The sequence below is a fragment of the Cavia porcellus genome, unplaced genomic scaffold (genome assembly GCF_034190915.1).
Source record: "Cavia porcellus strain 051 isolate PalLab524CR breed Dunkin Hartley unplaced genomic scaffold, mCavPor4.1 scaffold_2, whole genome shotgun sequence".
Classification (NCBI taxonomy): Eukaryota; Metazoa; Chordata; class Mammalia; order Rodentia; family Caviidae; genus Cavia; species Cavia porcellus.
In genome coordinates, this window is record NW_026947485.1 from 50,319,100 (window position 1) to 50,346,094 (window position 26,995).

Consider the following 26,995-nt stretch of genomic DNA (forward strand, 5'->3'; position numbering starts at 1 on the left):
GAACTGGTTGAAAGAACTCAAACAGTGCCCCCAAAGTTCACACTGAACAAAGGATGAAATTCTTTTTTGTGGTACCAGGCCCTGGCCCTTGCCAGGCAGACACTGTGCCATTGAGGTATATCCCCATGTAAAAAAGATGAATTGAGAAAATATGAAAAGAGGGATAAAAATAGGAAAAGTGGGATCAAAGCTTACTTAGAAATAGTAGAAATAGCCTGTAGGTGTAAGGTTTTGGGGTTTGCTATAATTTGATTTTCTCATTAGATTTTGTAGAATAACATTAAAAATTAATTCCTTGTGGATCATGAGTTCAAGGCTAACCTGAGCAACTTAGCCAGATTCTGTGTTGAAATAAGAAAAATAAAAAGGGTTGGGTTGTGGCTCAATGGTAGAGGGCTTGCCCAGCAAGCTCAAAGCTCTAGTTTTAATACCCAGTGCTGTTTAAAAAATATCCTTTGCAACAGTAAGGAAGAACTTTATCAGGAATTGGGCAAAAAATCCAGAAGTGATCTATTCCTAAATCAGAGGAAAACAAAGCAAATTTTTAGAAAATCAAAAGGAACAGTTCATAGCAAAAATTACTAAACAACAAAACTATAGAGAGAAAAGTTTATAGCCATTTATATGTATATTCTTTCTAAAATAAACTGAACCAAATACTCATTTAAGGAAATTAGAAAAAGTATAATTCTTATGAATAAGAAAATAGGGATAACAAATAGAAGCCAAAAATAATAAAATATACAGGTAATAGTTGAATGCATTAATAAATAAAAATCACATTTTTTTGAAAAAATAAATCTGATGTTGGTTAATAGGGGGAAAGTGGGAGAAAGCAAAAATATACAGGATTAGAAATGAAAAAAAGAGATACACAACAAACACAGAGATGATTAAATACATAAATTGTATATCCATTTCACTCTGTGGCAACACATGTGAATGCCTAGAGAAAATAAATTTCCTAGAAAAATGTTAGCTCAACTGAATAAGAAGTGATAGGCCAATTATTATAGCATATAGTAAAAAAGGTAAAGAAAAAATATATCATTTACAAAGCACTAAAATTTGAGGATTCATGTTTGAATTTGCCTAATTCTGTAAAAGCAAACAATTTCAGTGTTACTCAAGGTCATATGAGAATAAGGGAGGCTCCCCGGTTCTTTTGTAAAAGAATTGACTTAATGACTTTGATACAGATAAGCACTGATAAAAGCTGAAAACAAACCTACAGATCACTCCATTTGGTCATATTGTATCATTTCCTGTTTACATTGCTATACTGGATTTGCTGATGTCTAATTTGTAATACGTTTGTGTTTCAATAAACACATGTATGAGTTGAGAAACTCACCAGGGTACACTTGGACACGTCCTCACACAGAAACAATGGTAGTAGGCAGGACACAACTTGGATTCTAGTTACCATCTGCAGGACAGATCAGGACCTTGGACAAGAAGTGATCATCTTAAAAGTGGGTACTGTTGCTTTGGTTGCTCCAGCTGGGCCTTTCCGCAGACTTTCATAAAATTTAAGAGGTGGTTCTAAACGGATGTGCTTTGAGGCCGAGCTGGAGAAGAGCGATCTGCTTGGGTTGAGGCCCCAGGAGACCAGGACTGGAAGTGAGCACCGAGTGAGCTCAGGAGTTGGGTGGAGAGTTGAGAAGGTAGTGGGAGAAAAGGAGAAGTGGCACGATCTTCCCTGACCAACTCTGAATCACTGGGCAAAGGTCTAGGAAATGCACAGAATTTGCTTTCCTTAAACCCGGAGATGCTCCTTCCTCCTCCCTGTTAGCTCTCCTTCTGGCCCGGGGACTCGTTTCCTCTCTCACACACCTCTGTTTTGGTTCTGTGGCCATCTTGTTTCTCCCTGAACTGTTCCCATTTTACCTCACTACCTGACAGGCAGATGTGCAACTTTTGCCTCACCTCATATGAAGTTGCTTTAATATCTTATTAACTTCCCTAAGCACACTTACATCTTTATCTTACAATTTTTCAATGGATTTCCTGCAACTTGGAATGTCTGATTACTTGCAGTGGGTCACTTCCATGTGCCTACTGCCTATAGCTCTTAAACCTCTCATTCAGGACTTACTACAGTCTGCAGTCCTAGCTCAAGTAGGACTCTGGTTTTCTCAAAATCTCTGGTTTTCTCCTATTAAAATAACCAAAGAATGTATTAAATAATGCCTTTTTCTTTCAGCTCTACAATTCTAAGCTTTCCCTGATTCTTCTGAGTTCAGTCTTTCTCATCTAACGTACATAAAGCTTCATTTGCACTTTTATGCACTGTACCAATTCCTTAATCAATCATTTAAGTATCCACTCTATGTCAAGAGTTGTGTGTGCTAAGAATGGGTAGAGGTCAACAGGCAGACATGGCCCCTGCACCAAGAATAACCCCACTGGTGTGTACAAGGGATCAACCTCATGGATTTCTTTAAGAGCAGAAGTCAGCTGTATATTCCCATCAGGGCTCTGCATAAAGTAGGTACAAAGAAAAGCTTGCCAAAGGCATGAGAAATGGACTGGTGCTCCTAAGCATTACCTGCCCACCCGGCTGCTCTTGAACAAAGCCCAGGATACAGCAGAGTCTGGCTGGGAAGCAGAGTGGTTGGGGCTTTGCCTGCATACCACCTGCTTTAGCATGGGTGAGAAAGATTTAGGATTCTAAAGAAAAAGGAAAACAAACTATGTAAAAGACAGTTCGGTCTTAAAGCACTGGACTGAGATTTTAAATAGAAGTACTTTTCACTTCAGATAGAGGATTCAAGTTTATTTATTTTTCTTCTTTTGCTTAAGTAAAGCCAGATGCTCTGCAAGGTATGAGCCATGTGGAAGGCTTTTAAAGGTGGTGAGGACAAACGATCGTTTTGGTTCAGATCACTAAAATATGCAAAGTGCTCACATTAAAGCATCAAGCATCCAAACACAATAAAAATCAAACATATCTTGATGAGAAAACATTTTTAAAAGGGCAATGGGGGTAAAGAAGGTGGGTCCTATAGTCACTGATGGATCTGTAGCTTTGCATCAGAAGTTTTCTTCTCACTTTTCAAACAGCAAAGAAAAAACAAGATTGATTCCTGGAACTGCAGAGTTGAGTACTGTTCAGTAGGTAGAGCCTGAGATGGACAACTTGCTAGGCACTTACATGTTTTATACTCATGCTTCCTGATATTCACCTTGGAAGCTCAGTGCATGTGTGCACACACATGCATCTGGCTTGGAAGGATCCTTGATTTGGAGTTGGTACTTCTGAGATTCTATTTTCCAAGCCACCAACTGTGAGGCTGCTAAGGACCTGCTGAGACGATTTCCATCAGCAAAGAAAACCACAGCATGGTGTTGGGCAGTCTGGGTCCCTAGGGAGTTAATGTAAACCATAGGTTTCTTTGGAACAACATTTTTAGTGTTGGAAGGAAGATACATAAAGACACAACTGGTTGCTGCAATACACAAAAGTTTATTTTTGACTTTTTCTTCTTTTCTGGAGGTGAAATAAAATAGAACTGAACATCAATGAATTTTGTACAACAAAAACAGCTTTTAATATGGAACAGAGAGTCCATGAACATTTTAAAATCTCAAGATGCCTTCCCTTTTTCAAAGTCATGCTGTCTTGCGGTCCATGAGGAGTTGGCACAGAAGAGACAGTGGCAGCCAGCTGCGGGGAGGAGAATGAGGGGCGCTGGGCTCCCCTCAGATCCGGGTCAGCTGGTGCCACAGACTGGATGGGAGGATGCTTTCCACCTTCTCCATGACAAAGTTTAAGGGGGCAAACAAAGTGCTGAGGAACTGCAAAGAAATCAGAAAGACAGTGATGTCAGTAGAGACAACGTTCTAGACTATACATTGAACCTCTCCAACCATGCCTGCACCCCGTGAGGCTGCCCAAGGCTGCGGGCACTTTCTTGTTTACAGGGAACATCAGACCACCTGCAGCCTAGCCCTGCTCCTGGCAGATAAAGGTAGTGCATCTGTACAGTTCTGAGATTCCTACTAATCTCTGAGATTCCCAGCTGCCACTGCAGATGAGGAGTGTCAGCAAACACAAATGAAAGATGCATAGCAAGTGGGTAAAAGAGATAGACAACAGTGACGGCTTAGAACACCTGTTTATTTGGCTGGGAGTAGAACTCACTTTTTTTCAAAGTCCAGTTTGTCATATGTGGATTGCTTTGGGATCCTGTTGCTCCCAAACACCTGCACTGCCTGGGCTCCTCTGAAAGACTGGGTGGTAGCAAGCATCCCAGGAACCTGGGAGAAGGCAGCGAACCAGCTACTCCACTGAGGCCTCGTCCTTGCAGTATGCTTCTGAGTGGATCTTTGGGACCTATCATCGTTTTGTAATCTTAAATCCATTTTGATTACGTTCTGGGGGAGAATTAGCTTCTTTCTACAAACCAGCCAGCATCTGGCAAAAGAGATGCACTGTAACTATCAGAGAGGAGAGGGTCATGTGGGTGGTTTCTTCACCCTCTGTCTACTCAGAACCAATCACTGGGTTACTAGTGTGTTCAGCACCTCAACTTTTTACTGTGGAGCCCTTGGCCTAATCTCCTGTCCCCAGCATGGCACCATCTGTACCACCGAGACTTTCCAGTAAAGGTGTAGTGTAGGGCATGAGTACCCATGCACAGGGAACATGTGATCCTGAGGGCAAACAAGTCTAGCAGATAGTGTATTCAGTGAAGTAAATTGGCTCCTGTCTTGGTCAGGTGGGCTACGTGGTGTGGGTCGTCAAGGAGCGTGGAGGGCAAGTGTCCCAAGCTCATCGACTTCAGGATCTCCCCTTGTCTCCTCCCCACTGGGAAGGCCTGTGACACATTGTAGGGGGATCATCAAGTGTGATATTTATAGAAAGAAAACTCAAGATAATTCTTCCAATCTCTCTTTGTATCAAGTGAATATACCAGCTTAGTACAACACTTAAGTGCTAAGTGAGACATAATGGGAGACACAAAGCTCTGTCAGGAGATTCAATATTCATTGGCAGTGGGAACAAAGTGATTAAGATGTAGACAGAGAAAAATAATAACCAAATAGGCCAGGAGAGCAACAGAATCGAAGCCCAGAGAAAAGTGCCAGGAGGGTTCAGCACAAGGAGGGGACGCAATTTATTGAAAGGATGAAGAAAACCCTTTGTAAAGTGAGTCAGCTAAAACAGACTCCAGTGGATGGCCGGATGTGAAAAGACAGAAAGGGACAGGAGCATGACGCAGCAGGCCCTCCAGGGGTAAGGGCAGGAATGTGAGCAGAAAGGGCCCTCCGGGACCAACAAACAGCCAGAACAGAAACAAGAAAGTAACAGGCATGGCCAGAAGATAGTAAATAGTTCAGTTCAGCAGGAAAAGGGTTCAAGTATGGCTAAAATAGTACTTGGGGAGGCCAGGGATTTAGCTCAGTGCACCTGCCTGGCAAGTGTGAGGTCCTGAGTTCAGTTCCCAGTGCCCCGCCCCCAAAGAAAACCCCCAAACTGAGCAATACTGGCCCTGAATACCAAGTTACATTTGCAGCTAGGAAACAGCCATCCTTGTTAGTGCTTGAGCAAAGGTGGGATGGTTCTTTCCTTAAGTGGGTGTCAGATTTAGTCAGTTTCTGATAACCTGAAAGTCTGCTTTGCTCAATGCTCACGATATAGGACAGGTTAGAGCTGGACTAATGGCAGCATGAGCACAGCTGGAAAACATTGCAAATAACTAGTGCCCAAGCTCCCTCAGAAAGCCTACGCAAAATCCTAGTTATAAGAGGATAACATAGAACAAGTCTACTGATTGCATTAAAACAATGTAACACCATAAGCTTAGCTAAGAGCTAAAGTGGTCTGGATAAACCAGAGAGTCTGATAGGTGTTAGAAGACGGGGCTCAATAAACTAGGTGATACAGTTGGTGGTTATCATATCTTAAAGACTCAACTAAAACCAGATTTAGAATTGCTGATGTTCTGAGGTGGGAAACGAACTGTTAAATTTTAGCAGGAGCCGGTGCAACTATATGAAAGTCATCACTCAGAGTCTCTACACACTAAAATGGGACATCAGGGAGACTTGGTTTGAGGTGTTAAATGAAGAGAAATGTTACCAAGTTGGTTCAAAATAAAAACTTGGTTTGTTTGCTTTGGTTTCAGCACAGACCCAAGTTGGATAAAAAAGCACAAAAGCAGTCTTCTGAAAGTTAGGAGGACAGCTTCGCTGTCAGAGGCTCCTAACTGCCTCTGTTCCTGCTCTGCACAGTAAAATGCAGGAGCCTTTTCCCTCCTGGATTATGCCTGGCCTTCTCAACAAGGTTCCGTGACTGAATGAAGCCCTGATGGCTCTGGTATATGTGACAGTTTACTTCTCTCACATCTAGAATGTTCCATCCTTGAGAGAACTGAGAAAGGCTTCCTTGAATTTTCTTACAGACAGCCTCATTTGCTCTCGGATGGAACTCAAATTGAGGCTATGTGCCACTTTATTAGTAAGCCGTCTTCCTTCCACAGGGAAGACACAGATTGTGCAGAGACCTTGGAAGCCACTAGCTGCTTCACTTAGCAACCAGATTAAGGTCAGTGGCTTTCATCAGGAAGTATTTTTAGAAGTTTAGGGGAGCATGTCTTGTTGAACAGAATGCTATGAGATGCTAGTTATATTTCTTTAGATGGCTGAAAATTAATCAATGCTTTTGGTCCCTGCCAAAGAGAAATAGCAGTTTCACATTTAGACTTAGGAAATTTATTGCCTGAAAAGTTAAGACTGAATGAGCAAAAGCAGGCAACCTGGAACAGCCCATCTATCTCCATGTCTAAAACTTCTGTCCAGGAGGCAGAGGTCCATGGTTAAATTTTTAACCAAAATGCCCCATAATTCAATCAGTGTTCTGTGGTGAGAAAAAGCAACAGAACTAATAAAAAAGAGAGAGTGACACTTCAATGGCTCGCTTCTCCTTTTCCTGAAACACCATCACTTAGAAGAAGGTCATGGCTCCCACCATGCTTCATTACCATTAGAAACGCCTCTGCTTATCTGAATAAGTTCCAGGTGCCCTACTGTGAGCAGACAATTGACATCTCACTATAATCAATATCAGACTTCAAAGAGGTAGGGGCCTATAAATGAAGATGAGTCAGAAGTCAGGGAGCTCAGTCTAAGGGAAGAGACCAGAGGAGGAAAGACAGCACCCTTGAGAGCAGAAGGGTCAGAACAGTGACCTTCCCACATTCTGTGAGGAGCTGGCTTTTCGGTGATAACTTATTTATATGAGAAACCTTATCTTTGTAACCAAACATTCTAGGAAGAGTTAGTCCCTAAGTCATTGAGGTAGATTAGATTAGGGAGAAAAGCCAGTTGAAACCTCTCCTCTCCTCTCCTGTTTCCCAGTGGCTCACTCTTGGCTTGGGGCTTTCTTACTGGCTGCAAGTCACTGTGTAAACACACTGGAGAGTTCCCAAGCTGTGTAGCCTGGCGGGTGGCAGTGCAATCTCTCTGCATCTGCTAACAGTCATTATACCAGGGCCATTATCTTAGGAGATGGCTGAGAAAATCACTTTCACAAGCTGCAAATGGCTGCAGGCAGCCTATAGGGCAGCAGCGATAACCTGTGGGGACATGAGTGGGGCTGAGGAGTGACCAGGATGAAGATGTAGAGGAGGGGGAGACAGGACTTGTCTCATTCAGGCCATCTGTCTTCCGAGCCCCTCCCCCCAGTCTCGCCAGACGTTTTGAAGCTGCTGGACCTTAATGAAGGGCATGATGGCTGTGACTATTCTCCAGGCAGAGGTTTAAAAGCAAATTTAATAAAACTGCATTTGAAAATAATAGGGAAGTGACCAAACTACCACACTTGAGTGGTGTGTAAGACATGAGAACCCAAAAGGCAGATTTATACTTTACTCAATCATTTGATCCTCAACTCAAAGCTTTGGAAACTTAAATGAAGAACATGATCTCTTGTCTAATACCCATAATGAACTTAGCCTTCCAGGGACTGATGTGCAATCTTTCTAGAAAATGCCCAGGCATATTCTATTTACTTCCCCAAATCTCTCAGTCCCCTTGATGGTTAGAAGAGTCTCATGCGGTCAGTCTCCATTCTGCTCTGTAGTTCTCATGTCTAGCTGCACACTCAAGTAGCCTGGGATCATCTGACAATTCAGATGTCCATGCTGCTTCCCAGTCATTAAGCAGGAGTGTGTGTGGGGGGGGGGGAGGGGGGTGAGGGGTGGGGAGGAATCAGTACTTTTCAACTTCTCTTTATGATTCTTCAGTATAGCCACACTGAATTCACTGATTCCTGGGAAGCTTTGGCCTGAACAACTGTGACAGCCCAGTATGCAGCATTAAATAGTTGTTCAAAAGTTTAGTTTTCTGTGACACCATCTTTGGAAGAAGATATGACCCTCAATTTCCATACATAGGGTCTAGTGGGGTTGTTAAACACAAAGACTTCTGGGTACTAAATCAAGATTCTGAACTTTGGTGGTGTGGCAAAGTGAATTTCTGTACTGTCCAAAACTGCCACCAAATGCTATTTGCTATTTTATTGATGAACCAATGAGACCAATGAGATACCTTTATAAATACATTTTAAAAATGTTAAAGGGAGAAACATAAAAGGAGGAACAATAAATGTCTACTGCTATAAGTATAATCTTATTTTATATTTTACTAAGTTGCACTCTAATCTTTTCAGAGTTTTGACAACTTTTACTGAAAGAGTAGCTACGGGGAAGCAAACACTGAACAGTGTAGGTCTACAGATTAAGGAATATCCAATGTGGCAACTTAAATGACCATGGATTCAGAAACCTACAGCATCTTTGCTCAAACAGAGAAGACTTAAGGAAATGTAGGATAGTCTTCCTGGAGGAAACAGAAGGTAGTGAGATGTTAAAAGTGGCCATGAACCAATGAGCAACCCTAAAATCTGCAAAAGGAAATGGACCTATTTGGTGTACTCAGAGTGAATGGAAATAATAAGAGGAAATTAAAGCGAGACAGACTTTAGTATAATAAGTTAGGAAGGATTCAACAATGAAATAGGCTTGATGGTAAATAGATGAGTTCCCATGGCTACCAGTATTCAAGGTGAGTGCACCTCCATCCAGTTACATGGAAGGTACTTTGTTTAGGGTCCCTTGTCAGTGTTAAGTCTATGCTTATCATTATAAAGGAAGGGAAGAAATGTTAGCAGCATCTGATTTTTACATCAATTCTTTCTGCAGAGACCACTACTGTTTATTCATTTAATAAACATTTATTGAAAACCTACTAGGTGCAAGGCACTGTGCAAAGTTTTGGGGATACAGAGATAAGGAAGATACAGTCCTGCTCTCAAGGAGCTTACATTCTAAAAGGGGACATTTTCCTAACAATTATATAGAACAACAAACGTGTTAATATAGGTATTTGTGGAATACTGAGGAATCATAGAGAAAGGGCACCTCACTCAGCTTCAGAGAAACTTAAAGAAAGCTGAGTATGGAAGAACAAAGAGGCATTAGTGGAGTGCACAAGTGGGGTGGTAATGGTGAAGGGCATTCCAGTAGAGCAACAGAGTACGTGCAAAGACACTGAGATGTGCAAACGTGTGTGGCTGAGGAGCAGGGTTTGGGCAAGAATTGGAGAAGAGAAGTTTCCTGAAGAGTTAATCCAGGGACAGACGGTAAAAGGCCCTACACATCATGCTAAAGTACTGGGACTTTATCCTGAAGTAGCTGCGAAACCACTGGAAAAATTCAAGCAAGAAAGTGACATGCTTAGGTCTGCCATTTAGAGATCATACTTGTGTCAGTATTAAAGAAAGCCTGACAGAGGAGATGACTGTAAAAAAGGAGCTCACTTAAGACAATTACAGGAGTTCAGGCCAGAAATCACTCAAACTAGGAGAGATGCTATGAGGACAGAAGGGAGGGAGTAAGTCACATTTACCAAACGCCTAGCTGCTTAGGAGGTTAGAACCCACAAGAGTGTGAAGGCTGAACGGATAGGATGCAGGGAGTAAGAAAGAAAAAAAGTTTGGGAGGCTGCCAAGTTTCTGGCTTCAGGAACCGGGTGGCTGGCAGGACCACTGGCGGAGGTCAGGAATACAGGAGGAAGAGCAGTTTGGTGGTGAGGGAGGAAGGGTGATGAGTTCAGTTTTGGAAATGTTGAGATTGAGATGCCGGTGGGATTTCCAGTTCATCTTCAACACGCATGACAATGCTCTTGCAATTCCAGTCCCTGAACTCTGCCGAGCAGAAAATGTCAATCATCTGGAAAGGGATTAAATCAACTCAGCCAAGTTAGAAATGATCCTCTCCGATCCCACTTGCCTTGAAATCTGAATGGAGTTCCAGGGAAACAACCGATATCCTTTTCCTTCCTTTTGGTGGGAACCTATCTGTGGCAAAATCAGCAAACTTATCCTCACTGCATGAGAGGTTGAAATGGTCAACTCACAACAAGGAAACAACAGTTTCTGGCTGTCAGTATAGATGGCTTTATTAAGGTTCTATACACCTCTCTTTAAAGACTCTTACTTAACAGACTGCCTCATTTTTACATATCATGTCAAGAAACATCTTAATACTACAAGCTTTCATGACCTCTCACAGTTCGTTCTCCAAACAAGCCAAGGTTTTGTACCATTTAAATAATCTTTGGAAATGTAAACCTCATCCTTCCTGAAGGAAAGATCCACAGCATCTAGAGATTAGGAATAATGTCATTCAATAATACAAAATTTAGTAATTTCCCACCCATTTCTCACCTGCTAGAATTCCTTAATTATTTCATCCTTCTGAACCTCATGCACTTTTTGAAACATGCTAGGAATCTGCTTCGTGAAACCAGGCAAGGCATTCATTAACAACTTGTACTTTTTCATTTGACCATTAATTCCTTTATTCTACTGATGATGATAAGAATTAAACAGTGAGCAAATGATCTCTGCAGCCTTGTAACCATTACTGCATGACAGGCTCCCATTTCTCTCATGCTACTTTCCCTGTCCATTCTGAGATCTCCCTCTTGGCAAATACTCACAGCTTTTGCAAAGACCCCCATAAGTTCTGGGAACTGATGTGTCAGGAGAGCCAGCATGGCTGTGAAGGAACACAATCCAGCAGTAAAGAGAATAAAGAAGGGAAGCTCCTTTTTTGGGTAAACTGAGACTTCATGGAACGCTGTAGAAGAGACCAAATGGATATATTAGGGCTGCAGTGAAAGCATCCTTGGGGAATCTCACCATGGTAGAACTGACTCTTCGGGGCTTTGGCTAAAGCCTGTTGGGAATACAATGGGTAGAACGCTTGACAAACCACAGCTCACACAGGACGCTGCCTTTGGCTAAAAATCTGCTTCTCTTACATCCACAAACAACCTCCACTCTAGCTGGAGAAGATTAATTTGGAAATTTCTGGGCAGGAATAACAGCATAATCTATGTCTAATATATAGTGCTCCTTTCTCAAACGTGAACACAAAACCACAAAATTTACAAAATATATGCTCAATGTATAAAACTTGGAAAATTAAAAACCAAGTATATTGAAAAAAATCTTGCCTACATTTTTACCTTCCTGTATTTTTAAAATTATTATGAGATGATATTAGTTTATCTTGTATTTTTTCCGGGCACACATTAAGTATGTCAGTGAAGGGTGCTACCCTGATAGACATCCCGCCAGGACCTCACACACTGGCCTATTCAACCTGCAAGGGGTGAGACTAAGGTTGTAGGGTTATCTGGCACAAGTGTAAGAGACTCTTTATAATGAATACACTTACAACAATCACCGGAAAAAAAAAAAAAAAAAACAAACCCTAACTAGTGTTCTTTAGAGCGTTTTTTATAACCTTAAACATTGGTTTGAGAAAACCAAAAAGCTATGACACAAAAATAAGGAGAAGTGACTGCCTGTGACTGTGTGGTGATGGAAGTGATGACCAGGATGGTTCCTTGCACAGAGGAGGAAGAACCAACTGCCTGGGAGTAGCAGAAGAGGCTTTGAAACCCCAGGTGAACAATATCATTGCTCTATCCACTTGAATAATCCAGACTCAGAAAACACAAGAGCTAAAGGTCCTTCATTAATTATTAAACTCTTGTTATTCAGGATTCTAACCCACACTGAGAGTAGAGAGGATCAGGGAGAGATACAGAAGCCTGTCTACCAGGTAAACCAACCCGCTAAGATTCAAGCGCAGGGTGGACATGTACTGGGTGTGCAACATGGCAACAGTTACATGGTTAATGTAAAAAACATAGGTAGCATCTAAAATAGCCAGCCGTATTCATCTCTGTCTCAAAGCCCAATCCCAAAAAATATTTTGGAGAAAGATCAGACTTGGACCATGACATTCAATTAAATAAATGTGAGCTATAATTTTCTATTTCAGGCTTATAAAGATTAGCCCTATAAAGTTTTAAGATCTGTAATCTTGTTCTAATAGTTAATCTATCCCCATGGAAACTTAATTGGACTCAATTAAAACATTTAAAAACATTGTACTTTTCAGAAAACTGCCCTAACAGAAAATTGAAACTTTAACAAGGATCTCCCTGAAGGGGGAGTCAAAACGAAAACTATGAGCCACAGCAGAGGTTGCTGAAATCAAATCTAATGTCACGTGAGGAACCAGATCTTTTCTAGGATAAAACTTGGACAGTGAGGAACATATTGCTGAGATTTCCCAGTTTCCTAAGGAACAAATCTCATGTTGGTTCTGGCTGGCAAGGAAACAAGTAAGGTTCCTCCTACTACCTCACCTTGACAACAGCTTTGACCCAGACCCTACCACGTTGGAGGCTTGCCAGCGGCTCCGTGATGCTAGTGTTTGCAAACTTACATGTGCACACAATTCCTCCAAGTGTGTGGGGGGAATAATGGTATACATGTATATACTATGGCTGTGAAATATTGACTTAACTGGGGCTGATAAAATAGGAGACAGTGGCAAGAGAGAATAGGGAAGAGAGAAGAGCCAAAATGTGGAGCTTATTATCTAAGGGAGAAAAATATATTCTAAGTCAGGACCACATGAAAAGCCTGGACATGATCCTTGTACACACAATTATTGGATAATAACTATTTAGGCTAAATGGTCAAAACAATGTTGTATTACAATAAGCCAAAATAATACTTCCCACATGTGGTGTGGACCATTAGACTGCTGCCCTGTAAGGTACTAGACGGCAGGGTTTCCTTCTCTGGGCTTTATACAGTGCCGAGCTGCACGTGTGCTCTGCACATGTTTGCCAACTCATTAGGAAAAATCCACAAGATGTTCACGGGAAATCCCTCGGCCAAGAGCATTGCATCACCTCACAGAGCACACCACCCTGCCCAGGACTCCACCTCTGGCAGTGAAGCCAGTGTCCTGGTGCTGCTTTGCCATCCATGACTCATCCTAGCTTCCTCTGAAGTCAGCAGTTCCTCTCCAGAGTCCAGTCTGTGCAGACCCTGTGGGGCCTACTGGAGAGCCTCAGGAGAGACCCCCCATCCCCGCCTGCCAGCGGTAGCACAGCGAGGATAAGCCCTGTACTGGGGTTCTCTACGTTTAGGCTGATCTACACATGATGCCCCATCTAAATTCCAGTGCTCTGGTATCTTTTCTTTGATGAATGTGGAGACAGAGGAGCAGGAAGCCCAACCTACTCACATAATTCACTTTAATACACACGCTATCAAATAAGGACAGGGCTGGGAGAAAAGTAATAAAAGACAAGGAACATTCTAAGCATTTATCATTCCCTCTTCTTCCCGTCCCCACCTTTAGTCACGCCACCCTTCCTGCCTGCAGAAAGGACTGCAGAGAGGTGGAACTTACAGGGAAGCAGCTCCCGGTCTGCTGTTTCTGTGCATATTGGGTATGGATAAAATAGGTGTCCCTTTTCCAAAGGATAAGGGATCATTCGGAAAGCTGAAAAGGAAAGACAGTATATTAGAGGTTTAATGTTTGTCTTATAATTTCCCAATTTCAAAAAGTGACTTGTGAGCACTTTTAAAACAGGAAACACTCTTCTAAGGGAGGCAAGACTTACCCAAACTCTGAGTCATGTGCCTGATAAAATGTCAGAGATACAATTACGATATATTACTCACACATTAATTTCATACTATATATTCTGGACAAACCTCACAAAACTGGGTGTGGAGAGAGGTGCAGATGGGTAGGGAAGCCATCAATATCAATGCCTAGGATCTCATCATCTATAAAAATGTTTTAAGCACTAATTTAATATCATTCATTCACTGGTAATAACACAAACTTGGTTAGAAATGTTTTCCTAAGAAATATAAATGTGGACTGACTTATTGGAGCTTATTACAGATACACAAATATGAAAGGCTTTCTACCATATATATTTTAAAAATATGTCTAAATGGATTAGAATTCTAACCAAGATGGATAAAAACAAAAGTCTAAACATATATGACTAGAAAGGTATTTCTAAACTTTATGAAACCTTTAAATCTTCAATATCATATGGGAAAAATGAATGTGGGGAGATTAGTTATCTGTATTCTGATGATGTCAGGTCACCTAAATTCTGCTTTCGTGGCATCAGATGACATTAGGGCCCACACTGAATTACGGCTTTCCAATCAATCCATCCCTTTCCATTATCAAGTGTGTTATTCTCCCTTTTACAATGTCATCAGCATGTTAGTCTCACTGTTCCTATGAACAGTGTTCACAGAGGCAATTTTTCTCCAACAGATGTCCTTTAACTACAGCACACTGCAGATAGAGAACATGAAAGCCAAACGATTCCTACACTGGAAATGTCAGATAACAATCCTTACTTTCGTGTGTATCAATGAGAGATGGTAGCAACACACAGCAATATTTTTAAGTGCTACATTTTAAGAAACGGTAGCTGCAACCTCAGCTGTGTAATTACCAAAGTCTCCTTAAAATGCCATCAATGTACATATTTATTTTTTACACACTTGTTTCAAACAGGAATCAGAAACAAAGAATGTTCTCCTTCATAAGAAATGACAAGGTTCCATTGTAACCAGCATCAGTGCACATATGGTATTTATTCTGGTGTCTGAATATTATTTAAAAGTAAAAACATTATGTATGTGATTCCAGCATTTGGAATGCAGTCAATCTGCACCACAGTGGTATCACTCTGAGGTTATACTGCATTGCCACGAAGAATATAAATCACTATAAATGTGGGATTAGAGCAGAGCCAGTTTGCTGGCAGTTTGCTGAGGTAAAAATGATATCAATTTTCCTCTTGTAACACAAACCTCTTAAACAGAGATTAAAACATTAAAAACACTCCTGACTTAAACTCTTCTTAAAATGAAAGGCTCACTCTAGTTCAACAAGATCTTTTCCTTCATGTGAAGATGACTTTTGCCGAGTAGGACAAGCAAGAGAAGAATTCCTGCTTAGGTTGTTAACACACAGAGATCACTGGGAGGAACCAGCATCTCTCTTAACGAATCACACTTTCAAGAGAATGAAAACTAACACAACCACCAAAGGAAACAAAACCCAGAAACAAAAACAAAAACCCCACCAACAACCAAAACCCTTTTTAGTTGTTTTATAGCATACACTAGAAAGCACTGATTTTACATTTAAACTACAGATTGGCTGAATTTTAAAACCATTTTCCATAAATGATGGCTGTTTTGAAAGCATCCAAAAAATGTGGAAAACATGCATGGGAAGTTTGGTTTTTTAAAATTCAGATTCTCCATGTGTAACCGAGGTTTCTATAGTTAAAGAATCCATTCAGGTTCAAGTGATATAAGTAAAACTTCAATTTTCAAAAAAGTTATAAATTTGAATCCTGAATTTTATTCAAAATTAAAGCAGGTCTGCACTTGAAGGAATAACTTTTTAAATGAAATACAGAAGGGCAAGATTTTAAAGTGTTCAGCCATAGAAATCTTATGGTTGGTTAGTATCTTTTCAGTCAAACACTGAATTTTTCCTCTAGTATTTATCATATATAAAGAATTTTGTGCGTCAATTTAGTTTTTTCTTCTTCTAATTGGTTTCTGTCTTTTTTGAAGAAGGTAGAGATATTGATGACATTCAATTAAAAATAATATATATTTCCTGCATTGCCCTCCCACTCTAAAGATTGTAAAGATGTTTACGATGCTTTTAAGATCGCTCTCACGTCAGTTGGCATTTACATTGAGTTCATAAAATAATATTAAGGCTTTTGGCTTCACTAAACAAAAGCAAATACAATTTCTGCCTGTAATTCTATCCTCTTCCCACCCTGCTGTGCAGGGTCCAACAAAGTGTGAGATAAGGGAGATCTGGAAGGAGAGGGAAGAGGCCTCTCCGAAGCCCTGCCAGTTTCACCTCCCACCCCTGGTGGCCTTCACTGCAAAGACATGTGACTGCTCCAGGAGAGCCTCGTGGCATCAGCCAAGTATCTGACACTGTGCAAGTGCAAGCGTTAAGGGCACACTGATTTGATTGTGCAAATAAGAATGATAAAGTTATTTGAACAGATCTATTTTATAAATGATTATAGAAGTCTTAAAAATCTTTGAGAAAAAACACATTTCAGAGAAATTATATATATACATATATTTAAGTAAAGGCAAAAATATAATCTGGGCTATTGAGTTAATATGTGGCATACAAATCGCAATTGAGCATTTTCCTTTGTGTGCCGCACCCGCTCCATCTTGATTTTGGTTGGGTCAAAATCACACTCTACACAAGTCCAGGACGTGACCCTGTGTTCTTCTGTCCCCACCCAGGAGGCTCTTCCCAGCTCCAAGGCTATCACGGCTGTCTGCACTAAAGGCACTCCACAGTACTGGTGAGAAAACTGACAGAAGGCTGGACACACAGACAAACTGACAATCTTCTACCTACCTTAGACAATGACTGAAGGTAATTTTTGACATTGTGTCTATGTTACCTTTTCAAAGAGGATCTCTAAAGACTTTGTACAAATTATTTGTAACAGTGAGAACTGGGTTTGAATCCCAGCTCTACCTCTTACAATTACTCTTTGGTTGAAATGTGGATGCCTTCTTATGAAACACAGACACAAAGGGAACAGACACACAGCACACATGCCCTCCTCCTCCTCCAGCTTAGACTGTGTGCCAGGAAACATGATCCAATAATCTTAAAAGAAAATGTAACAGTTTCCATTGTGATAAAGACACTGAAGGAGAGACAGGTGGCGGTGTGCATGTCTGATGGGCAGGCGAGGGAGGGATAGGTCACTGGGCTGTGTCCAGTCTTTCATCTGCAAAGTGAGAATACCATTGACCTCAAAATGCTGGTAAGAGAACCAAGCCCAACAGAGGCCAAGGTGTCCCCTGACAATGTGGCTAAACAGTTACATTTCCCTTTATCTTCCTTCCTTCTCTACTAAAGGTTCTACTTCTCTATCAGGTTGCATTCTATGAGAAAAATGCTGCCCATTTGTTAACAATTAGAAATGCAAATAGTAAAACAGAAAACTGTCATCAAAATGCAAATTTTATGATCTAGTTTATGATCCGTTTTGACCGCAATGTAAGGAACAGCCATGAAGATCCACTTTTGTGGGACATTTCACTCACTTCACGCTAAGGAAAAATGAAACCAAAGCATGGCTTATGAGCTGCATTCTTTAATTATTAGAAGTGAAAGAAGCTGAATCCTGCCTCAGTTTGTGTTCGGTTTTGATGTTCTTCACTTGCTCCTTCTGCTCTCGTGCCCTGGTCTGCTCTCTGGCACCTCCTATCATCAGCCATGTGCTAGAACTGTTTGTGGACCTGGCTCCCTGCCTTCATCACAAAGCTTCTCAGTCTTGGACTTGGTAGTCTGGAACACAATGCCTAATACAAAGAAGGGGCTCAATGAATATTTGCTGAATAAAGGAATGAATAAATTAATACAAAATCAAGAAAATTTTTCTTTAAAAACTCAGGTGAATCCAGGTGCAGTGGTGCGCACCTCCCTGTAATAGCTACACTAGAGACTGTGGTAGAAGAACCACTTGACCTCAGGAGTTCGGGGCCAGTCTAGGTAATGCTAGGGGCCCCATTTCTGAAGAAAAACAAAACAAAACAAAACCAAAAAGAAACAAACAAAGCTTAGGTGTGCCCAGCTTAGGATCTGTTATGGAGGCTGAATAAAGGAAGGGAGCAAGGGAGTTCTAGTAGGTAGTACGTAAGGAAGCATGCTACGCAGTGTCTGAAGGCTGGCTAGCCGGGTATGAGAGTTATGACCAGGGACTTTATCTGATCATTGCTTTCTCATCAATTATAAAAGGTGGCCTTGGATCTATGGAGAGGCAGGAGGATTCTCTCTTTAGTAGTTCAAAAAGTGCCAGATTTATGGAGGAAAGATTTGGTGAGAGGAAGTGCCCTAAGAACCGCATCTTAACAGTGAGGGGCATTTGCCCTTAGGTTCAAAGAGAATAAATTAGAATCACAATCTCATCCTATGCTTCAACAATGGGCCATTTTCTCAAAACACCACCTTCAAATCTTATACATTATTTAGTGGATCCTTTGGAGGAAAAAAAAATCTCCAAAAGTATAACAAAGAGTCTTAGTTGGTCAAGTGGGAAAAGGAGAAACAAAGAAAGGCTAAGCGATTTACCCCATGGCTCACCGGTCTTTCTGGTGTACAGAACTAAAAAATTGAAAATTCATAGTTGCGGTCAGCAGACAAAACTGTTGTATAAAATAAACAGAGCCAAAGTAGAGCCTTGAAAAGATCAATGTTGGAGGAGCTGAGGGCACATCAGCATTTAACACAGGTCAAACAGAAGATGAGCCATTTAAAACAGGGCTTTGTTAGGCACATTATCATTGTATACAAGACCCAACTGAAATGAGACTTTCATTCATTTTTTTATACACAACTCACACTCACAGCAGAGCGAGTATGTGAGGAGAAGCAGAACCTGCTGTGTTTAGAATAAGCATAATTCAGATAAGGTGGTAGCTTTGTAATAATTCAGGAAACATATTATACAATCTTATAAATTAAATCTTTTCCCTTTTCTTAATTACCTTGACTTTGAGGAATATATTGAGTGATTTCAAGGACTGGGACAGTGATGAATCAAACATTCTGGAAACCTTTGAAATGCTGATGTATTTGTGGCTGAGGATTCAGCTTTTCTTTCTTTTTTTTTTTCTTTACCTACCATATGTTTCAAACACAATCTCTGCTATGCATCAGCTGGACTTTGGGGTTTTATAAAAAAGTGGGATTTTTTTTAGCTTGACTGATGGAAAACTCAGTTTAACAGGATGATAATGCTCTGACATAATACATTCATTAAAAGGCAAAAGGAAAAAAAAAAAACTCACCATAAAACAAAAAACACATCTTCAAATCAAAACCAAAGCAAAAAAATAAAAATAAACCCAGAAATTCAAACCAAACAAACCATTCCACTTCTTATTTCCTAATCAACACTTTTGACAGAACTAAGACTTAAAGAAAAAAAAAAAAACTTTCAGAAGATAACCTAATAACCATTTTTAATATGGAACATGGTGAAATTAGGTACCGTTAAATTTTTCCCTGAGTTCTCTTCCTAATGAAAAGGGGAAGTTGGGTGGGAGTTGGGGAATGACCTTAAATTTTAGAATGAAGGAAAAAATGTTTCAGGAGAAAAATCTAAATTTTGAGGCAGGCCATGTCAAAAGGCACCACCAAGTGGTGCACTTGGGTAAGTGCAGCCTCTGCAGCCCAGGTAAATACTGGGAGCTGTGGCAACTGCCCTGAAGCTACCAGCTGGGTAAACAGGGTACCGCATTCAGTATCATCAGTGCTGTAGGGCTTCCAAAAATCAGGCTGGTTAAGAAAACATCAGTATAAACTGAGTTAGAATTCTAATCCAAGTCCTCTGATTTAAAACACAGAGCTCCAAACCTCTCCTTAATTTAGAATATACAGTGATGTACAAGTGATGTCAAAGGATTGCAGCCCGTTTTCTGGAGTCAGAGTGGTAATTATTTCTTCTGAATTGCATGAAGACCTACAGCAGTGATGTGGACCTCCGAGAGCTTTCAATGGTAACAAACAGCTGAATGCACTATGCATGCCTCAGGTTTCCCACTACTCACCTATAGCTTTGCTTTTTTTTAAAGAATCAAAAAGCACTTGTGATGAAAAATTATTTTTCTAAGTATTTGTGTATATATTTATGCTTGTTGGAAATAAATGGTTACTGTAGAAAATATGAAGAGCATAAATAAAGAAAAAAATCACACCCACAGCTCATCAATAATTACTTAAGATAGGTATATTTGTCTCTTTCCTCGGCTATATATATATGTACTATTTATTTTACAAAAATGTATCTTATTCAATATCCTCATATTGAAATGTTGAAGTCAATAATGAAGAAAATGATTTCATACAGAAAGGTGAACTTAAACACTAGACTTGTAGTAAGTATGACCTAGCCTGTAAGTAGTGATACAAATTTACATTGCAGATGTCTAAGCAAGTGTTTCGGAGATGGCTGATCTTCTCCTATGTATCTATTTTGTGCCGGGGAAGAAAATGGGCATGGATTTACCTCCTACCTTTATCAATGGTGGCTGCAAGACTTCAATGAGTCACCCATCTCATTGATTCTGTTCCTTCTAAAAATCTGAGATGACCATTTTCATCTTGCTTAACTTGAACACTGCCCCGCAGAAGAAGTGAAACAATGTAAACGTGAACCCCCTTAAAGTTACCCAGTTGTACGGACACTCTTTGTTGTTGCTGGCATTAATTAGGTGGTACATGGTGGGCATCCTCACAGTTCTATTTCTAAAATTGAACGTTGCAGCTCTGCTTGAAAATCAAATGTCAGTGTAACTGATTTGACCTAGGAGCACAACTACCTGATTTTTACAAGAACTGTTTATCTAGAGGGACCAAAACCAAGTCTCCTCCTTCTACAGGTATTTGATTTCCTTAACTCACTGACTTAAAGTCTAAACATTTATCCCTTCTTTTTATCCTAATAAAGGATTCTGATCACCTAATCTGAGGTCATTGAATTTTCCCAGTACTACTAGCTTGCTTGATTTGGTAGTCCCTGTGGCGCTTCACATTTCCCTCAGTCTCACTAACTATCCTTTCAGACAGACCCAGAGACTCCCACCATTAACACATTACTGATTTCTAAACACAATTCCCAGTTACTCCCCACAGGGTTTTAGTTGTTTCTGGTGATGCCACTCTTCATCATTCCCTTGCTTCATCCCCGTGTCTTTCCTGTGAGGCCGAATCTTACTATATCTTTATTACAGTATCCAAAATGACAATCTACAAATATGTTCTCATTTGATAAACCAATTTGTTTATATAATTTTCTCACAATAATTAACACTAGATGAGGTTTCTCATGTTCAATCTGGCAAGCAGTTTTAGACTTTTTCACATTTAAATAAAAATTTCTTTTGTGGCACTTGGACAGAACATCTATAAACAACAATGAACTCAAGCCAGAGGGATGGGGTTGTCTCTCACCTACCATCCCTCTCAGTGCAGTGTGGAATGCCTTAACACATCCAAATACAGTCATTGGTGCTGGTAGTTATTTACACTGAGAGGGGTAGGGCTGGAAGCACTGATCAGATAACATCCTTCAGGGTATAAACAGTAAATTATGTAAGTGAATCCATTATTAATTGTCTAAGGAAAAATTTCAAAACAACTAAAAAAACTATCAACCACCTTAGAGTTCCATCTCTGTTCATTTATTTTTACTCCACCCACTTTGCTCTGTTACCTCCCTTCCTGCACCACGCTGGCTTCTCGCTGGGTTACAGAAGGGCAGGAAAAGGAAGGAGAAGATTACAAAATGAAAATGGAAGTGGAAAAGATAAACAGAGTAGAAAGGATTAAGAGACACTTGTTTATGAGACTAAACAGAGCAGGGATGAACCAGGAAAAAATTATCAGAAGATTCCAATATTTATTGTTTTGTTTTTCCATGTGAGAAAAAATCCTACTTTGTGTTCGTTTTGCTTAAATTAACATTGGAAGAGTTATATAAGTAAAAACTGTGATGGGAGAAAGGGGAAAGAATAAAAAAGGAAAAAGTATATATAAGCACAAGACAGTTAAGATAGTTATACAGTTGGTTTCTCTTGGTGCACAGAAGGCAAAGTTTTGTGGGAGTAATTTTCTACACAATATTTCATTTCTATATCTTATAGTCTGAACAATTGTGAATCCAATAATATTCATTGTGTTTGTGTTCACTGTTGTTACTCTCCTACTAGCCTGTTTTGAAACTGTTTTACTGTTATCTCTTACATTTTTCTGTTTAAAATTAAATATATATATATATATATATATATATATATATATATATATTTATTAGCAGAGTTTCAATGCATCTGTGGTCTATCGATCCAGTCTTGGTTTTCTCCTTAATTTACATTTTCCCATCACTTACCATTTCTTCACGCAGTACTCTTGCTATGGTGCTATCCTAGTTGTTCACGGCTTGACTCAAATCTTACCTGACTCATGACTGTCCACCCCACAGCCCTCTCCCTTCTGAAAAGTCACCAGTGACTACCATATGCTGCTGCTGAATCCTCCCAACTAAACAACATGCTTCTCCAAGGCAGCGTTTCCCACCTTTACAGCCTCCTCTCCTTCCCCAGATGACAGTATCTGTAGAGAGCCTACATTCAGCCTTATGCTGACACCCATCTCCCAGGCACTTCCCCAATTACAATTATGCTACACTGGCCACTGCTCTTGTTCTAAAACACACCTGCCATGCCTTTGTAGATGGCCAATGTAGCTCTACTGAAGGACAACTGTGAATTTTAGCCAACTCCCAGAAAGGCTATCAAGAAGTAGTATCAGAGCCTAGTACAATGCCTAAGTGCACTGTATAAATTTGCCTTTCTGAGCTTTGGTGATGGCATCACCACAGTAAAACCTACCATGCCTAGAGACTGCAGTGCCTAAGTAAATAACTTTTAGTAATGGGCCATCACAGATAACGAGAAGAGACCTATGCCAATTCTCATTAATTCATCCTGAATACTCATGGCAAAAATAGTTCAGCACTTTTTTATGTTCTTAGAAAATATGTCAAAGAAAGAAAATTACTTACTGCCTTCCCATGTACAATGCAAAAGATTCAAAGCCCCTTCTACCCTCTTCCAGTGTGCGAGATGAAAGAAGGCATATGCTATCGCTTCGCTGTCTCCTCTCTTCAGGATATGTTCTGGGGGTAGGATTAGGCTTTTCATTTCTAGTAGGTACTGAAACAAAAATGGCAGGAGACAGATGTGTTAATACACAGGAATTTGGAATTCAACATTGAAATAGGTTGATTTCCCTAAAGCCACCATTCATACGCATTTCGTAAAATCTAAAACTTCATTACTATATTTGAAGGCAATTACTAAAACATCCACAATTTCACATTTGCTGACAGATGCTTAGCCTTGTACTAGTTCCCTGTATTGAAGATGAGAGGCCTGCAGGCCAAGTTAATCTAATCAAGTAAATTAAGATAGATCAAACAGAATAAAGAAAAATGCAGAAGACACAGTAATTTGACATGATTTTATAACCAAAATGAAAATATGTAAAGTGGAACATGAAGGTCTAGAAATTATATGACTGAACCAACTGCACAAGTATGATTTCAGATTGACCAGCATTGCCCATTAGTGTTTTTGTTTTTTTACAGATCAAGGAGTAGGACTTCATTGTGTGCAAAGAGCCAACCATCGCTGCTCAGATGCAGGAGGGAGGGAGGAAGGTGGCAGCCCATGCGTAGGAAGATTCAAGGAGGGGGCACAGTATGGAGCCTAAATTGTAATGTTCTTTCCGATCCTTTCTAAAGGACTTGGAGAAAAATGTATAAAAAGACTTGGGGTGACAGTCAGCTTATACCTCTTCATTCCTAGTTTTTTACAAAGGAAAAAAAGAGTACAGGGCAAGAACAGGAACAAATGGGTAGGGGCCTGAGGGAAGACTAAGTTTTCATTTTTATTATTTTGCATTTACTATAGAAATGAAAGCAAATTAGAAAGGTATTTTGTATTTTCAAATATTAACCACTCATTGCTTGCTAGCAGTTGCCTGGTGTGCCGTTCCTCACCATCTCCCTTTTCTGATACAACCCAAACGGAGAATGCACATACACATCAGCACAACCACCACCACCATGGCCAACCATCACCACAACCCAAGGAACTCCTTCATAACAAAAACTGGAGGACCAAAAAAGGATGTGTTTAGTTAACATGTAACAAAAACAACAAAAGGAAGTGTTACAAGATATTCAAAATTTTACTGCCAGAAATGACTGCGGCTTGTTTTGACAGTGGAATTTATGAAAGAGAGTGATACACAGATAGCGATTATTGCACAACTACGCTTCCTCATCTAGCTGAGGATTTACATCCTTTGGGCATTGCCCAGTTGCCTTAAGCCTCCTCTCTTTGAAGCAGCACACTTGGGGTCCGGGAGAACAGCCCAGTAGGAGTTTCTTGGCTCACTAGTGGAAACTTCCCCAAATCTGGGTCTCAATTACAAGAACTGCCAAGCGTGTCGGGTATTGAGGCAGGAAATGCAGGAAAGTAGGAGAGAAACACACAAAGAGCAGCAAGAGTTACACAGTCCCAGCACTGGGAGACACTGAGACAGAAAGCTCACTGGACAGAAAAATCTCAATACAAGGATGCTGAGGTTTACATTTGGATGTCCCCCCACCCTGACCTCAAAAGTTCATAGATGAGGCACTGGAGAGGTGGCTGATCAGAGGGATCTGACACTCATCAGTGGGTTGATCTACTCATGAGTTTATAGCTAAATGGGCTGTTCAGAGGTACATCCTGATGGGAGGAGGTGGGTCAAAGGTGTGATGCCCTAGAAGGGTATATCTCCCTCCCCCAATTCCTGCTGTCTGCTCTCTGCTTCCTCCAAGATTTCCTCTGCTCTGCCCCTTTGGCATTAGACCTGATGGGGGCCAGCAGACCACAGGCTGAAGCATGAGCCAAAGTAAATCTGTCCGTTAAATTGTGAGTATTGCACCTCAGTGAAAATCAAAGTGACCAAGACAATGGATTTCTTTCAAGATTGGTCTGTAAAAGGCATTTATTATTTTGATGATAACTCTTTAAGAATGAATTCCAAAAAAATTTTTTGGTTATTTGCCTTGTTTGATCCTATATTCTATTCCCTTCTTCCTATATCTTGCTTTAAAAATGTAGGACTAAAGTCTTTTGGGAAATATAATGGCATACAATACCCTAGCACCTAACTAGCACTATATTAATATGAATATAAATCACATTTTAAATATAAAAGGTAGATTTTGTGCTCAGACATACCCGGCTGATGATATTCTACCTCATAAGAAGCCCTCATGATATACACTGGTACTGCCAGTGAGAGTCTTAGAAATTTTCAGTCATGAGAAAGATATACTGTATAACTTGTATGGTTATTAACTGTATTATTTTACAGTAAGTTGAGAAGACAGATCATTTATTACCTTTAATAATCATCAGTAAAACAAGCAACAAATAAAAAATTTTGAATTCAAGAAAAAGATTCTGACCTGAGTTTCTAATAATTGACCACAGCCACCTTGCGTATCTTATAAGTAACTCTTTAAATAAGGATCATGTATGAATTTTGAAACATACTAAAAATGAAAACAACTAGCTCAAGTTTCCCAGATATACTGAAATTTCTTTAAGGCCCTAAGAATCAGATAATATTGACAGAGAAGTACAAATTGCTATTCTTTTTGTTACTATAATTAGGCAAGGCTTTCAAAATTATCTCACCGTGACCATTAATCCTGATATGTTAACTGCACTGCATGACGAGATCCCTGGCAGATTAGTAGAACATGTTCCTTGAGGTGTCTGAGTGGTCAGGGGGCATGGCCTTGGGTACTCTCATGGTCCCTCACCCATTCCTTTCTGCCACTATTCCTCTGTTCTGCTCCACATCCACCAAGAACTATGCAGCTTTGCTCTGCACACACTTCTGCCATGCCATTTCTGCTTTAGGGTCAGCTAACTCTGGATTGAATCCTCCCCAGACCATGAGTAAAATAAAACCTTGTGTCAGGTACTTACTGGGTCCAGCAATGAGAAAGCTGAGTAATACAGTCACTAAGCTTTTTCTCTTGGCCTCAAGGAGCTGTATAGGAATAGAAGTAACTAAGAAGAGGGCCTGGTGGCCACCTGCTTATGCAGACTGCAAACAAACTAGGAGCAGGTAGGACGGAGAAAGCCTGGTGAAAGGGGATGAAAAACTACTGTCAAAATGATACTACAGATAATGCAGTGACCCTGTCCTACGTGATGGCTTTTACTTAAATTTAAATTAAAATAAAATAAAACAAAAACTTCAGTTTTTCTATCCCACTTGTCATATTTCAAGTACTTGAGTGCTGAGTATAGCTAATGGTACTGGACAAAGTAAAGACCAATTCCATTACAACAGCAAGTTCTTTTTGGACTGTATAGCCATAGACAGTGGTTTCTGAACTTCAAAATAACTGGACCAATTTTTAATATGAGAAAATTTCACAGATTTCCATGACAGGAGTCATCAGAAGAGCATCTACTGATTGAAAGTACACGGTATGGCAAAAACTACAATAAATAAAAGCATTGCTTTTATCTATACATATACATGTGAGTGAGGCATATGGCTTATTTAGTCTGCAGGCCGAATCAGATGCTAATGGTTTCAAAAATGCCACCCTTAATCCCAAATGTAGACTAGGAGGCAATTCTTTGTTTCTCCTCTGAGCTCCCTGGTTTTTGCATACAAATGCTTTTCACACAGTCCCTTATATTAGTTACTAATATCTTTTACTCAGCTGAATCAAGAGCATGAACCTTGTCACCTTCATGTTAATCTTTCCTACTGACTCCCCTACAGTACAGGAGTTTGTACAAGGTAAAATATATTATGTTTATAATACATTTGTATTAATTAAATTGAAATCTTTCTTCTCAAGAGTACTCTCAAAATTAGAAAGCCTGACCTAGTCAGCCTCCCGAGACCGACCG

At 40.2% G+C, this 26,995-nt stretch overlaps 1 protein-coding gene across 11 annotated transcripts in view; it reads right to left on the bottom strand.

The window, feature by feature from the left end:
* Positions 1-3,449: 3,449 nt before the first annotated feature.
* Positions 3,450-26,995, bottom strand: part of St7 (suppression of tumorigenicity 7) — a 276,254-nt gene continuing 252,708 nt past the window's right edge. For 8 of the 11 annotated variants that reach the window (XM_063241731.1, XM_063241736.1, XM_063241780.1 and 5 more), the window contains 4 exons: positions 23,059-23,209; positions 13,797-13,889; positions 11,011-11,150; positions 9,222-10,238 (listed from right to left, as the gene is read on the bottom strand). In XM_063241731.1, coding sequence (XP_063097801.1) covers positions 10,119-10,238; positions 11,011-11,150; positions 13,797-13,889; positions 23,059-23,209 — 504 coding nt within the window. In that variant the 3' untranslated portion in view covers positions 9,222-10,118. Of the gene's footprint in view, positions 3,802-9,221; positions 10,239-10,298; positions 10,367-11,010; positions 11,151-13,796; positions 13,890-23,058; positions 23,210-26,995 lie in introns of those variants that run through there. The other 3 variants (XM_063241742.1, XM_023567295.1, XM_063241726.1) reach the window with 2 other exon arrangements.